The 14,716-nt window shown below is 43.9% G+C and overlaps 1 protein-coding gene across 1 annotated transcript; it reads left to right on the top strand.

The window, feature by feature from the left end:
• The first annotated feature begins 3,775 nt into the window (after positions 1–3,775).
• On the top strand, positions 3,776–12,829 carry UBE2A (ubiquitin conjugating enzyme E2 A). Its single transcript, XM_064574520.1, has 6 exons — positions 3,776–4,009; positions 4,151–4,231; positions 4,630–4,655; positions 10,063–10,152; positions 11,144–11,232; positions 11,525–12,829. The coding sequence occupies exons 1-6, from the start codon at positions 3,966–3,968 to the stop codon at positions 11,651–11,653; spliced, it is 459 nt and encodes a 152-aa protein (XP_064430590.1). The 5' UTR covers positions 3,776–3,965; the 3' UTR covers positions 11,654–12,829.
• Positions 12,830–14,716: the final 1,887 nt, after the last annotated feature.

Below are 14,716 nucleotides of genomic sequence, written 5' to 3' on the forward strand. Positions count from 1 at the left end.
TCTCTAAACTTCACTATTTCTCTCTCCGCTCTCTCCCTCTCCCCTCTCTCTCCCTCTCTCTCCTTATGTCCTAGGGTCTGGAGAGGGACAGCATACTCCTGTTACTGCCAAGAATACATATTGTGACAACTGTTGTTTCCTATAGGCAATTTCCTTGACTTGTCTTCTGAGGCTATTGGAGTCAGGAAAGACCCTGTGGTTTTATATTCTGTTGCTTCTTGGTTGCCATTTGTACTAAATGTTAGTGATAGAAGTGGGAACCATAGGAAAATAAAATTCCTTGCCTTCTCTGGCTAACAGAAATACAAACTCACAGCCTCATAAGGCAGGAAATGACAGTTTATTCAGTCTCTCTCCCCGACCCAAAATAGTTCAGGAAAATCACAATCCAGTCTGCATTTTGAAAGCCCCATGAACAAAATCCCACAGTTTCCCTAGTTATATATTCCTGTACCTCACGGTCCTCCCTTTTAGGAAAATTCTCAAGTCCTTGCCTGGGGATGGTTTGGAACTTTTTATCTTCCCAGCAGCTGCATTGCTAACACACTTTTCTTTCCAGTGAAAAGAACTTCTATTCTGGACCCCTGCTTTTGGGAAGGGGAGTGGTGCTTGGCTGTGAAGAGGGTATTTCTTCAAGAAGTCAGGGTGAGGGGTGCCTGGGTGGCTCAGGCAGTTAAGCGTCTGCCTTCGGCTCAGGTCATGATCCTGGGGTCCTGGGATCGAGCCCCGCATCAGGCTCTCTGCTCAGTGGGAAGTCTGCTTCTCCCTCTCCCTCTGCCTGCCTGCTCTGCCTACTTGTGCTCTCTCTGTCAAATAAATAAATAAATAAAATCTTAAAAAAAAAAAAGATGTCAAGGTGAAAAGGGGATGGAAGGAATGCTTGGCCAAGTAGGCTATGGTTAGCATGTTCTAGCCCGATAATCATCTGTGCTAGAGAACGATCTTCCGTGTTGCTGCTTGTTATGACAACGCTGTTTCTGGTGAGGAATGTGGGGGCACAGTATTTCTGCAGTGGGATTCCACCGTGCTGTCAGGGCCTGCCCTCCCCATCCCCTGGTGCCACGGGGCTTCCCAAACTGCTGTGGTTCGTGTCCCCGAGGTTTCTTGATTAGACAGAGAGCTACTCATGAGCTAGGGCAAAGGAATTTCAGAAAATAAACAAGCCCACAACAAACCCAGCTACATCTCTGACCTTCAGTGAGTTTCAGACATTTCTATCCAGCAGCAGGAGCCTCCCCTCCCAGCCCCTTCCCTGCTCTCCAGTACGGTATAGGCAGCTTCTCAGCACCTCTGCAAAACAGACCTGGAAAACCTCTAAAAGCCCCCTGTCAAGCCTAAAGCCCCCATCCTTGTGTTTGAGGGCATCTAACCAACTTCTGTCCCCCTCACTTTTCCAAGCAGGGGTCTCATCATCCCCCATTAGCCCCGCTAGTCTGTCCAGTATCCCCAGAACCTTCTTGAGCTCCACGTGTTCCTTCATGCTGTTGCGCTCATAGAAACTGCTTGACTTCTCTCCCGGGGAAGTCTCTCCCTGCTGTCACTTCTGTTGAAACAAAACTGAAACAGACCCATTCCAGGAAGCTCGCTCTAACCCCCACCAGACTGAGGGTTTCCCCCGCTGCGCGGTCCCTCCGCATTTGTAGATTCGCACGCTTCTGCTATGTTTCTTGAGGCTGCTCTGGCAGGCAGAGTTCAAAGATCCCTGGCCGTGGACGTACACACACCTTCTCCCAGTTACTCGAACGTTAATCTAGGTTCTGCTGTGAGGGAATTTTGCAGATGTGATTAAGGTCCCAGATCAGATGATATTGGGGGTGGGGGGTAACCCAGGATGGGCCTGACCTAATTAGATAAGCCCTTAAAGTGAACTGGGCTCTTCCTGAAGAAAGATTCCAAGTGTGAGGGGGATTTCATGGGAGAGAAGTTCTCAGGTGCTGGCTTGAAAATGGAGCAGGCCACGTGGCAAGGAATGTGGGTGACCTCTAAGAGCTGCGAATGGCCCCTGGCTGGCAGCCAGTGAGCAAATGGGGGCCTCAGTCCTTACAACTGCAAGGCATTGAACTTGACCAACAGCTTGTGGTGATTTGTTAAGTAGCAATTGAAAACAAATGCACTTGCTTTTGTAACTTACATGTGTATTAGTAGACTGCCAGTTACTAGATGAGAGGAAAAGGACATTTTTCAACTTATTTTTGTACCCCCTGCCCACCACAGTCACAGTGAGATGCTATTAGGGAGACTTGCCTTAGCTCCTGATATCTTGGTGTCAATGGGAGATATAAATCCTTTCCCACGAAAGTACCTGTGTTTAAACAGCAGCTAGAATCACGACCATCGTCAAGTGTCTCCCACCTCCCACCTTAGAAACAAATTTCTGCACATCTGATATCTTACGGACATCTCTGCTCGGATTTCTCACCAGTCCCATGCACTCAGTAAGTCATTGCACTCAGTAAGTCCCCAAACTGCCCCCCTTCCCACTCTGTTCCCCAGTTCTGTCTGTGGCACCTTCAAAGCCCCAGGTATCTTGGGGCTTAGAACTCCAGCCGTTGTTGACTCCTTCCTCTCTCTTGCCTCCAAGTTCAATCTGTTGCTGAGTCCTCTCCATTCATCCCATCCCCTCCGTTTTTGTTGTCACTGCCCGGTTCAGTATTTCTCACCTAGACTACTTCAAGCGTCTCCTAGCTGCTCTCCCGGGACCCACATCTCTGACCAGCCCGACTCTAATTATGCACAGCCACCTTCCAAGGAATCCATTAGCTTGACGTTCAAAACTCTCCATGACTTAACCCAAACTTACCTTTCTCATATTTTCAAAAATCCTTAAAATGAGTGTTTTGCCTACCTTCTAAGTTATTTGAGGTTGACCTTTACAAATTATTCTTTAAAACTGTTATTGCTTTTGCAGGTCCACATAGTAACTGTGACTCTTCTCTGCAACCTGCAGCTTTTTCACGTGCGTCTTACCGTTACTTTTACTTCAGACTCTCTGCCCTTGCAATTCTCCGCAGTCGGATATTCTCACACCTTGGACTCTTCCGAATACATAGTAGCCGCTTGGCTTGTTGAACTGCCAAGGGGAAATGTGGTTCCAGAGCCAAATTGTGAGTGCCCAGAGCTACAACCTCATTGTGCTTGCCTTAAGCTCTCATTCCCTCCCCCAGGACACACACCACCATTTTATCCTGCTTGGGGGTGATCATTGGCCTAAACATTGGGACCGGAGTCCCGCACGTTCATCTCATAGACGAGGGACCCACAGCTCCCTGTCATAGCCGAAGCCGATTTATTCTTTTGATTTTCAGTGATTTGAACCAGTCACACACCCTCCTCCCCAGCCTCCCGGGTCCCTGGAGTTCCCGCTTTCCGAGAACCAGATTTGCCTCCACCCACTGTCTCCTCCCTTCTACTTAGGGACTTCCATCTTCTTCTCTCCCCCTCCCGCCCCCAGCCAGAGTGCGCACTGCCGTAAGTGATCTGATCTCAAAAAAAAAAAAAAAAAAGGAAAGAAAAAACAGAAAAAAGCTTCCCAGGGTCCGTCCGAGCCTGGGCAGGTGGAGACGGACCCCATTCCGCCACGAATTCCTAGTGAATTACAGGCTTCCGCTCGGCCGGCGGCGTGCCTCTCACTCCCGCACCGGCCCGGCGCTCCCCGCCTCCCGCTGGGGTTTAATGACCTAAGCAACTTTCCCGGCCGCCCCCCCCGCCCGGTCTTGGTACGGCCTGTCCGGCGTTCGGCATTCGGCGTTCCACCCCCCCTCTCCTTCCAGGTTGGTTCAGCCCCCGTCTACTCCGGGGTGGTGCTTAGCCGGCGCCAGACCGACCCTCGACTTCGGAGGGGCAGTGCCGTTCCTCTGGGCGCTTCCTCGGCGGCCGCTTCGGCTCCTTCAGCCTCCTCGGCCTCCTCAGCCCCCGCCGGGACCCGAGACCTCGGTGTATGCCCCACCCCTGACCCCGCTAGAGATATGTCCACCCCGGCTCGGCGGCGCCTCATGAGGGACTTCAAGAGGTAAGGCGACGGAGGACCGCCGAGGCCGGGGGCGCTGCCAGGCGGGGCACAGGGCGGGTCCCGAGGCGGGCCGGGGGCGGGGGGGGGGCCCGGAGCGGACGCGAGTGCCGGATCGCGGAGCCCCTGTCTGTTTCCCTGAAGGTTGCAGGAGGATCCTCCGGCTGGAGTCAGCGGGGCTCCGTCCGAGAACAACATAATGGTTTGGAACGCGGTCATTTTCGGGTGAGTCTGCGTTCCGGGAGGTGGCGAGAGGTGGGGGACTCGGGCCGGCCCAGCCTGCCGTCGGGGACCGGCCCCCGGCGAGGACGGAGAGGGAGAGGGGGAATGTTTGGGTCCGGCTGGGCCTAGGCGCCTCCCCGGAGCCTGTGCCTCGATTAGCTCAGTTCCCGCTGCCCGGGGAACCGTTTGGGGTTCTGAGGGGGGCGGAGCGGGGAGCGGTGGCGGTTAGGCGCGGCGGCCTGCGCCGGTTTCCGAGCCCCAAACATCCATTTGTAGTGGCTTTCTGACCCAGGAAGCGGTGGCTTCCCAGCGGGAGAGTTGCCAGAGCTGGGAATCGCAGTGTCTTAAGGGGGAAGGGAGCCCCTGAAGCGGGAACTGACTGTGTTTTCTCTGTGTTGCAGGCCTGAAGGGACCCCGTTTGAGGACGGTAAGAGAGTTTCTTTACCCACCTTTCAGGGGCCTGATCATCTGGGGGAAAGGGTTCCCAGTCGTCCTGGGAGTGCCTCCTACTTAAGAACCCGCTTCTCCCTAGCCTCTGCCTGCTAAAGGCTTGAGTGAACTCCCATACGTGGCAGGTTGTTCTGGCCCTTGTCCGCTGGACTAGGACTGCACCTTTTTTCTTGCTTGCTCCTTTAAGAAAAAAAAAAATCTGGGTAAGGCAGTCACTTTTTAGAAGGAGCCCCATAGCACTGATGTTAAGGATTTTTGAGGTCTGGGCTGTGATCCAGCTCAGTTCAGCACCCTGTCTAGATACTGACTTAGTATCAACCCAACCACTTGCTGATAGACTCAGAGACCCCAGAAACCACCTAGTTGGGAATTCTACCACAAGGGCAGGAACTGTGTTCAGCGGGTGCTTAATATGTGTTTGTTGGGTGTTGGATGGGTGTGAGAGTTCCTTGCACAGAACTATCTGGTTTCTACAATCTGGCGTTGAATACCTGTCAGCCTCTCGGCTCCAAGATGGTCTTTAATGGCACCTTTAATGGCCAGTTTGAATATAACATTGTTTCTTATTTTTAAATGAGTTTTCAGTGGGCTTTTATCGAGACTTGATGGTCCGTATTCTCAAAGCAGCCTCAGAATTGAGGGGAGCCTTCATGTACCCTCTTGAGAAGTGTCCAGCCTACTTGAAGGTACTCTGTGTACCTATAGGTACAGGATTTTTAATGGATTTAGGCTTGACTTTTAAAAACACGTTACTTGCTTTTTAAGTTTTTCTTTAAACTTTCTATTTTGAGATAATTACAGAGTCATGTGCGGTTGTAATTAATACCGCTAATACAGAGAGACCTTGTATACCTTTCACGCATTCCCCCACCCCTTTGGTAACATCTTGAATGACTGTACTAGAGTCTCATGACCAGGAACTTGACATCGATGCAGTTTTATGTACATTCAGTTGTGTGCATGCGTGTGTAGTCGTTCTTGGAAAGCTTAATACATTTAAGACACAATTAAAAGTATTTGAACTACTGATCGACATCTTTAATATTTGAGGTATTTAAAAAAGCAAAGGAGCTTTGTTACTTTTTTCAACGACCATCTTCCTTTACTCATTTAGCGTGTGATACACACACACGCACACACTCATACGCAGAGCTCAGTTTGAAGGTGGGAACAAAAACATTTCTGCAAACTACTAAGTATATACTTATATTGCCGAGTCCGATTGCTCTCTGATTCTCCCAGTCTGCAAGATGTGGTGAGGAAGGGCAGTATCAGCCAACTCTCGGATTTGTCTCAAATGCTCAGATTTCCCTAGGAGACTGTGGACGGTCACCTGAATACTTTTAGCTTCCTCCCTGCCTCCACCCCCTGGGTAAATGTCACTGCTCTTCAGTGCTGCAATAAAAAGAAGTGACAGCAAGAGAGTGATTCTAAAGGCATACTGCTTTGGTGCAGTAAATCATTTGAACTGATCCATAGCAAGAGCTAGCTCGACTTAATTTTCCTCTGCTAGATTGGTGCTCGTTCTTTCTACCTAAGCATTGTGTGCAGATTAACTGTGTTTGCTTTAGCCCTGGCAGGCTTTATTTTCATTGGCTTCTTTTCTTCCTCCTGACTTTACTCAGACGGCTTTATGCTGGGCACAGCTTTATTAATAGTACATCACTTTGCTGGAGGATTGGCTACTTAAATATTTCAAGGGTGCTTCACTCGTTTTAAGTGGTATGCATTGAGAAGGTGCTTAAGGAATCCATTATCTACCTGGATCTTCCCCGTTGACATCACCGGTTCTGTTTTTGATGATGTGTATCTCCATACTGGCATTACTGAAAGGAACTACTCCAGCTAAATAACAATACCCTTTTCTGATTCATTCTCTTGAGCAGTCTGCTATCCATGGATGCTTCCTCAGGTGTCTAGAACTGGGGCTGTGGCTACAAAAAAAATATTTTGACCATTTTTTAATACCCTTTATTTTCAATTAGGGAATTTACTAGGAAAGCCTCATTAGGGACAAGTGGCACAATTGATTTTGCTGTTTCCAATGTATTATATAAATCAACAACCCCAAAACTACTTTTGCTGTTTCCTTGTAAATCATTTGTGGTGGACATTTCTGGAACAGCCAGACCCCAGTTAAAGAGATGAAGACTTAAGAAAAGGAACTCTTGAAGGTATTTTGACTTAACTTCACACACTTAAAGTAAGAGGAAAATGTTCTCAAGAACTTACACTACCAGACAAAACACCGGGGGGCAATGCTTCCTCATCAAAATATCTTGGCATGGATGCTGAATACAAAGACTTTGGAATAAAGTAGTCTCCATCACATCACCTAAAAATTGTTAATACACACAGTGAGATACTAGTATTTGCTTCTTGTAAGAATTTGGTTGTAAGTCCTTTAAAAATTATTCACTCAAAGTCCACTGAGGGTGTACTTAAGGTAAACACATCCTATGATGAGGAGTATTTGGGTATTATCTTAAAAATCAGAATCTCTGGTCATCAAAAAAATTTTTTTTAGGTGCATGTACTTTGTTTTCTCCTCCGGGGTCACAAGCTGGTGGCCAAATGGCAGAAAACACGCAGGTGTTTTTTTGTGAATGTCTTCAGCGAACATACACTCTCTAGTCTAACCATATCACTCCTTATTGCCACGCCTCTGCCATTGAACACAAAGTTTGCCTAGTCCCCTGTATAGATGGATTGATACTTTCCTTACAATGTTTTGGCCTCCTCAGGAAGATGAGCAAAAGCAGTACAGATTGTGTACAATAGTGAGGCTTACGTCTTCCATTATTTTAAAGCCTAACCTTCTGAATATCCAGAGGATAAGCTCTGGTCTCAATTGCATCATATTCTAGGATTTTAAATTTCCTTAACGTTTGTTTTGGATCTCAGAAATTGCATTGAGGGTTGTATTAAAAAGGTTCCAGTAGTATAATGTGGCTGAAAGTATGAACTATCCCCTTTTAAATACGTATTTGAAATACGATTTGGGGTAAGTCCTAATTTATAGTCAAGTAGACATAAGCAGGTTGTTTCACTTCCCAAGATAGTAAATGAGCTGTTTGAAAAGACTTGATTAACTTACTTGGTATCTAGTGTTGAACTTCTGGGCAAGTGTTAGGCAGAAAGTTCAAGTCAAGGGTTTCGAGAGCCACCAACCTCCATACTCAACTTGAATTCAGCTGTGAGCGTTTGGTGTAGGTCAGAAAGAAAGTAGTATTTAATATTTAAATTCATTAATTGTGTATTTCTTACTGATAGTCAAGTTGGGATATTTGGGTTTTGCCTCCTTCAGCTGGGTCTAGGAGTGTGCAACTTTAGAATTATTATAGCTACCATATTTATGGAGCACTTACTTTGTGTCACTGTGCACATTTCCCTCATTTAAACCTCACAACAATGTAATGTGGTGGGTACTATTACTAACCCCATTTTACAGATGAGGAACTTGAGGTTTAGTCAAGTCGAGTGGCTCCTAGTAAGTAGCAAAGCAAGGAACTGAGCCCAGGTCTGACTGCAAGGCTGTGCTCTTCCCCACTATGCTCTACTGTTTCCACTTAACGCCTGTCTTATGTGTTCCTTTACCACTTTTGGATATCATATTTAATGATGGTCTTAATTTAAAGTACCTGGGCCCTAGTACCTGTGTGCTGTTAAATCCGCCCACTTTTAGAGCAATTCCGTGATGATAAATCTCTTACCTCTAATTTAATCAGATTTCAACATTGAGCCAAATGTGTTTATACTTGAGATGCATAAGGAAGCTCAAAGTTTTGAACTCTCTAACACTCATTCCCACTTTTTCCTGTGTATTATAATATCAATGGCACTGAAAAGGAAGAACCAATATTTCTTCCTCACAAATAGGAAGATTCATGACCAGGTGGTAATAAGGTGAAGTAGGTTCTGACAGACTGTAGCGTGTTTGTCCATTCCAAAATATTTCACTTTTTGCCCTTAGTTATAATATACAGTATCTTCAAATCTGTAGCAATTGTTTGGGGAATATGTCTGTATATGTTGCACTTTAAAGTATTCTGAAACTTTGGAACATACGTTCATCATACTAAGGGCAACTCTGTTAGCAAATTGTTTCCTGTGAGTTCGCTGGTAGGAAACAAACTTTGGTATTGTTATGTAATGGATCTAGCAATAGAATGTAGTCTTTTTTTTCTTAAGTGGTGATAAACCTATTGATGGAGGAAATTGCCAACTCTGAAGAAACCAGAATCAAGTTGTACTCGACCTGAAGTGTGGTCTATAGTATTAGAATAAATTTTTTAAAAGGACCAGAGTAATAGTGGAACATCCACCCCCTTATGCCAGACAGTGATTGCTTAAGTTTACTTGAAGAGATTTCAGTCAGGAATAAACAGTTGCCCAATTGTTTTCTTGGATTTATTAAACCCAATTTTAAAAATATTTTGAAGGAAACAATCTCCCCAAAGCAGAACATCCTACAATTCTTGAATGAGATCCAGTTTGTTCATTCCTTATAAATAAGTCTATAACCTAGTATATGTCAGGGCCTCCTGCTACCTGGGTTGACACATATTCAAGGAAAATAAATTCATTTCATTAGAATTGAATGAAACAAACATCATTAGAAAGATAAATTTGCTGGAGACATGAATGCAATCTAATGTGATTTTTTAATTATTTCTGCCATTAATTCCCTCCATTAGTGTGAATAATGGAGTTGATTTTATAGTGTAGTATCTTGTGAGTCATACTTAAGGATTTTTGAGAGAGACTATAAAGTTTTTTCTGGCTTACATTCAATTGTGTTTTCATTATAGAGTCGCTATTGTATGAAAAGGGGCTGGTGAACACTTTTATACTTATTCCCTTCCGTTTTTAAAGACAATTGGGTTATAGATTTGTATTTCTAGCACTGACTTTGGAGGCTTTGTACTCTCGTTCTCTTTAGCCCGTGTCAAAACCACTGGAGAGTTTAAGATGGCGGCTGGTTAAAATAGGCCTTTGAGGTCTCTCAGTCTTCTGAGGCAAGAGCACCAAACTTTGGCTCTAGTTTCTTGTCATTTTAAGGATATCTTCAAAATGGAGAGTGGCTAAAGTTCTCCTGCAGGCAGTACTTTTGAGCTTAAGATGACTGTATTTAAGTTTGGGGGAGAATGATGGCAAAACAAAAAAATCCCCGTTGCGTGGTGGTTCTTACAATATCTGTTTTTAGAGCAGTTCCTAGAGATCATGACTTACCTTGTCTCTCACCTGGCCTTTCTTTCCTCTCTACCCTCTATCTTTGCATTATTTCATCTAGTACGGGAAAAAGTGTCATGTAGCATTAAAAAGAAAGTACTACTGAACAAAGTGATAACTCTGTTTCTTAAACCTTTCTTTTCTAACTACAGGAACATTTAAGCTTACAATAGAATTCACTGAAGAATATCCAAATAAACCACCTACGGTTAGATTTGTCTCTAAGATGTTTCATCCAAATGGCAAGTATCACTTTTAATGCAATATTTTAAACTACACTGTTAATTATGGGAGGTGTTCCGCGTTTCCTGTGTATTTGTCCGTAGTACCTGAGTATTTGTTTAGGCATCTTGCCGTTTCCCGAAAACAACTTGTTCATGATGGTCTGTTGCTATCTTGATCTCTAGCCCTAGAACTGAAGCAGTGAAGGTACTCTGCTTTGGCTTGGAGTCTGCAAGCCTCCTGGTTTTGATGATCTTTATCATTTACTTATTATACAAAAATAAGGACGCTCTTGACGTTTCCTGTTAATGTCGGATTGGGGTGGTCTTGGGTTGTGACTATTTTCACCACATTTAGAACTGTTTATTTAGAACAACAGTTTTCAACTTTAGATGCAGAAGAAAATTACCGTGGAACACTTTACAAATAGAGATGCCTTGGCACCACTCCAGACCTGCTGAATCTGAGATTCTGTGGCTGAGGGCTACGGTGTATTGGAAAAGCAGCCCAGTGATTCTAACTTACATTCTGCTTTTCTTGGCTAGTAGTAAGCCTAGAACAGCTTGCTTTTTTATTTAGGTTAATAAAGTATTTTCCGGGATATCAGATAGTTTGATCTTCATGCTGAAATGAGACCTTGTGAACTCCGAGCTGTCTTTTGTTATTTCGGATAGGAGACAGAGTTTGCAAATTTAGTGGAATAAACTTCCCACGTGTCTGGATGACTAGGGACCCCATTGGAAAACGCGTATGATTTCCTGGTTAATAGGGCAGTCTTTTCAGAAGAAAGTGCACTAAGTATCTTCTAGTTTTATACCAATTATATTTGACATTCTTTGACTATTTCACTAGCAATGATTAGAACTCTTCTTCTTAGGAAGGTAACTGAGAAGCAGTTTAGGAATCTTTTTAAACCTCACAGGCAAAGTATTCTTGACTATGTTTGTCTTGACTGTGATGTTAAAAATCTTAATGGTTTTATTACGTTTAACATACCTACTTCTCTCTTAGTCTATGCAGATGGTAGTATATGTCTGGACATACTTCAGAACCGCTGGAGTCCAACCTATGATGTGTCTTCCATTTTAACATCCATACAGGTGAATTTTCCTTAATGTGACCAACTGTGGCCTTTGATATGTTTCTGTTAGCACTTGGATTGTTTCTGGAAGTCCTAACTTAAGGTAAAGGGCAGGTCATTAAGACCCAAGCCCCCAGAAAACGTATTTGCCTAGCTACTAGCAGATTAATATTACTCTAGGTTAGTATGCTAAGAGATCCACTGTAGCTGTTACTGAGGGCAACTCAGCTGAGTGTTTTGAATATATAGATATAGATATAGATATTTTTTTTTGCATTGAGGAACTGACCTTTTACAAATTGTCTCTGTAGTCCCTATTGGATGAACCCAATCCCAATAGTCCAGCAAACAGCCAGGCTGCTCAGCTGTACCAGGAGAACAAGCGGGAATATGAAAAACGTGTTTCTGCGATAGTAGAACAGAGCTGGCGTGACTGTTGACCCGGGTGCAGCAAAAGAAGAGGCTGGTCATAAGGAAAATATATATTGATGTGTGTGTCACCTTCCTGTTCCTCAATGTCATTACATTACTTTATTAAAAGCAAAATAGCTGTCGTGCTGTTTCCATCTTCCCTTGCCGAGCTTTTCCTACCCCTTGTACCCTCTCCTCGAACCTCAGCAAACACCCTCTACAAGATCAAATGTACTGTACCTGGGTTACGTGCGAACATTACTAATGCTTCATCCCTTTTCTGTTGTGTCTCAGCTCCAGTTTTAGGGCAGGATTGTGTTACCGTACTTTACACTAAGCTTTTAAAGTGAATCGTTATACAAGTGGTGCTTATGCAGAGCTTCATGACCAGGATGTTATTTTTAACAAAAGGATTGCTACAGTGTTTCATCCTGGCTGGTCCTTCACTTGTGTTGGATTTAGAAGTGGATGTTTGGAATAGGCCTATGGGAAACAGGGGAACAAATCCATATAAGCATCCATTCTGAAAGAGCAGTGGAGGCTAGAAATGCTATCATACTAACATCCAACCAAAATGAATTACAAGACGGTTTTTACTGGTACGAGGGAAAAAGTTAAAGGACTCGGCCAAAGGAACGCAGCGATAATTGCAACTGACACATCCTCTCCTTGCAAGATACTCACTGGGCTCACCCATGCTAAGTTTCAGAATACTGAAGTCTTCTGGGTTTTTGCTGTTTAAAGAGGTGTGGGAGCAGAGGAATGGAAACCATCATTCGTTTTTAAGCTAGGGAAGGTGGGAGATCCTTTAATCTTTTTAAGGGAGCAGTGCCACCCTAGATAAATTTATAATCCCCCATCCTTTTTTTAGAGTTTTAGTTAACCCAAGGAAGGGAGCGTATCTGTGGCAAACTATTTTCCACTCAAATCCTGAGTTAATGCTGCATATGCTTTAGTTTCGTCTTCCCTTTCAGTATTGTAAGAACCTCGAAGTCCCGCTTGTGATCTTTCGTTGGCTATTTATACTTTAGATAGGACAGTACCTTTAAGTAGCAGCGTGGGACAAGGCTTGTACATGTTTTGTCTAATGTTCCATCGTCACCTTTGGTGTATTTGTCACTCTTCTAAATCTAACTTTGCACAAGTAACCCATGTAAAAAATGTACATTTTTCAAAACTTGTAAATAAAAATAACCTTAAAACTTTGTAGTCAAGGTATAATTATATTTTAGCTCACTATGAACTTTTAGTATTAACTTATTGGAATCCCATACCTACTCACTTTCCCCCTTGAAATAAACATGGTAAAAGAAAAATACACACGCTGGGAGAGGAAAAAGAGGAGTAGACACTGTTGGAGAGGACCTTCTTTCTTGTCATAAGTGTTAATGCTTTGTTCTTTTTTTAACGTTTTAACAAGAATGTAAAACTGTTAAATAAAACAAAGTTCCTTCAGCACAGAGTATGGTCAATCAAGCAAATGAAGTTGTGTTGGGGAGGGGGTGATAGACAAAGCTGGGTATTTACCAGTGCCTCCAGAAACCAAGAAGCCCTAGCTTCAAAACGAATAGTATCAAACCATTATTAAGTGGTATTTTAACTCCCGAGTGAAGTTTGGTGGGAGTCCAGGTAGCCTCGATCTTATCTAAACAAAACTGCTTTCTTCTGGGGAGCAACCGGTCTCATTTTAAAGAGCCCAGAACAGTGACTTTGTAGAAACGCTCGCCTCTCGTCTGGGGTAGGGGCTAAATGAAATGAAGCTAAGTCTTTATATGGGGTGCCTGGGGGAGCTCAGGTCATGATCTCGGGGTCCTGGCATCGAGTCCCACATGGGGCTCTCTGCTCAGCGGGAAGCCTGCGTCTCCCTCTCCCTCTGCGCGCGCTCTCTCGTATAAATCTTTAAAAGTAAGTCTTCATGGTGTATGGGCTACGCTCATCTTTAAGACATGGCACTTAAAGGAACGTCAGTGTGGCAGAGTTCCTTCAGTGCATACGTTGGTTGGTTCCACCTAGGAGCATCATCCTTCAATGTGCTCAATATTTTCCCTCAAGTCCATTTCTGCTTCAAAGTAGAACCACATGAAATTGGTCTTTATTTGGTAGATGCGTTTTACATTAACTTTTTCCTCCTACTGTGGCTGGGGACCTTAAATAGTGACACTCTTAGTCACACTTTAAAAGGTGAGATCGGTAATGTGCAGATTTTTTTTCTTTTTATACACCTCCTGAGAAACACCATTCCATCTTTTTCATGGGATAATCCTTTTAAAACGTTACAACAGTCAACAAGCTGATCTCTAAAAGCATCATATCCAAGGTCAAAGGCACTACAAAAACCATTCATTCAAACATTTAATGCTAATTTGCCTTTTTCTCTTTACAATGTTTTTTTTACAAATGCCACAGGCTGCCTGCATGTAAATAGAATAAGGTTAAAACAGATTTGTGAGGTCCCCTTACAAATGGCAGTCTGATTTGAACTTGAGTCTTCAATTCTACACCTGCTGATACGGGGAAAGGGGCATGAGGGAACCATGAGGATTATAACCAAGTTATAATCAAAGAGTCCTTTATATAGGACCCATCTCCAGCTTCAGGGGTTACTCACAGTGAAGGGAATGCACTGCATCCTACTAAAAAAAAAGTGTCCCAGCAGAATGCAGGAAATTCCCATTCATTTTGCAATCAAAGGAGAGGGAAAAAAAAATCTAAAAAGTAGATCTGTGAGACTTGAGGCTATCTATGTACCTGAAGGTTACTTAGTATCTAACTTACTTAAGTAATTCAAATAAAACTTGAGGCAGCTCATTTATCTGTGCAGGTTTTATAGCAAAGTTACTGAGCTACAAATGACTGCTCTTTAGAAGAAAAGGAAAACACAGGAGCCAACAGAATGGGGACAAAACAGAACAGCAAGGTTGTCAGCAGCTCATTCTCAACATTTTATTGTCAAGCAGAGTCAAGTGACTTCGCCCTAATTCCACATCAATACCAAAGTCGATCCAAGAAGTTAGGAAATCTGGACCCTCAAATCCAGAACCAAATATATAGCTGGCCCAATTACTTGGGAGCCTTAACTGTGACTACGTTAA

Source organism: Mirounga angustirostris, unplaced genomic scaffold (genome assembly GCF_029215605.1).
Source record: "Mirounga angustirostris isolate CCGP_5_RB_7025 unplaced genomic scaffold, mMirAng1.0.hap1 SCAF_11, whole genome shotgun sequence".
Taxonomy (NCBI): domain Eukaryota; kingdom Metazoa; phylum Chordata; class Mammalia; order Carnivora; family Phocidae; genus Mirounga; species Mirounga angustirostris.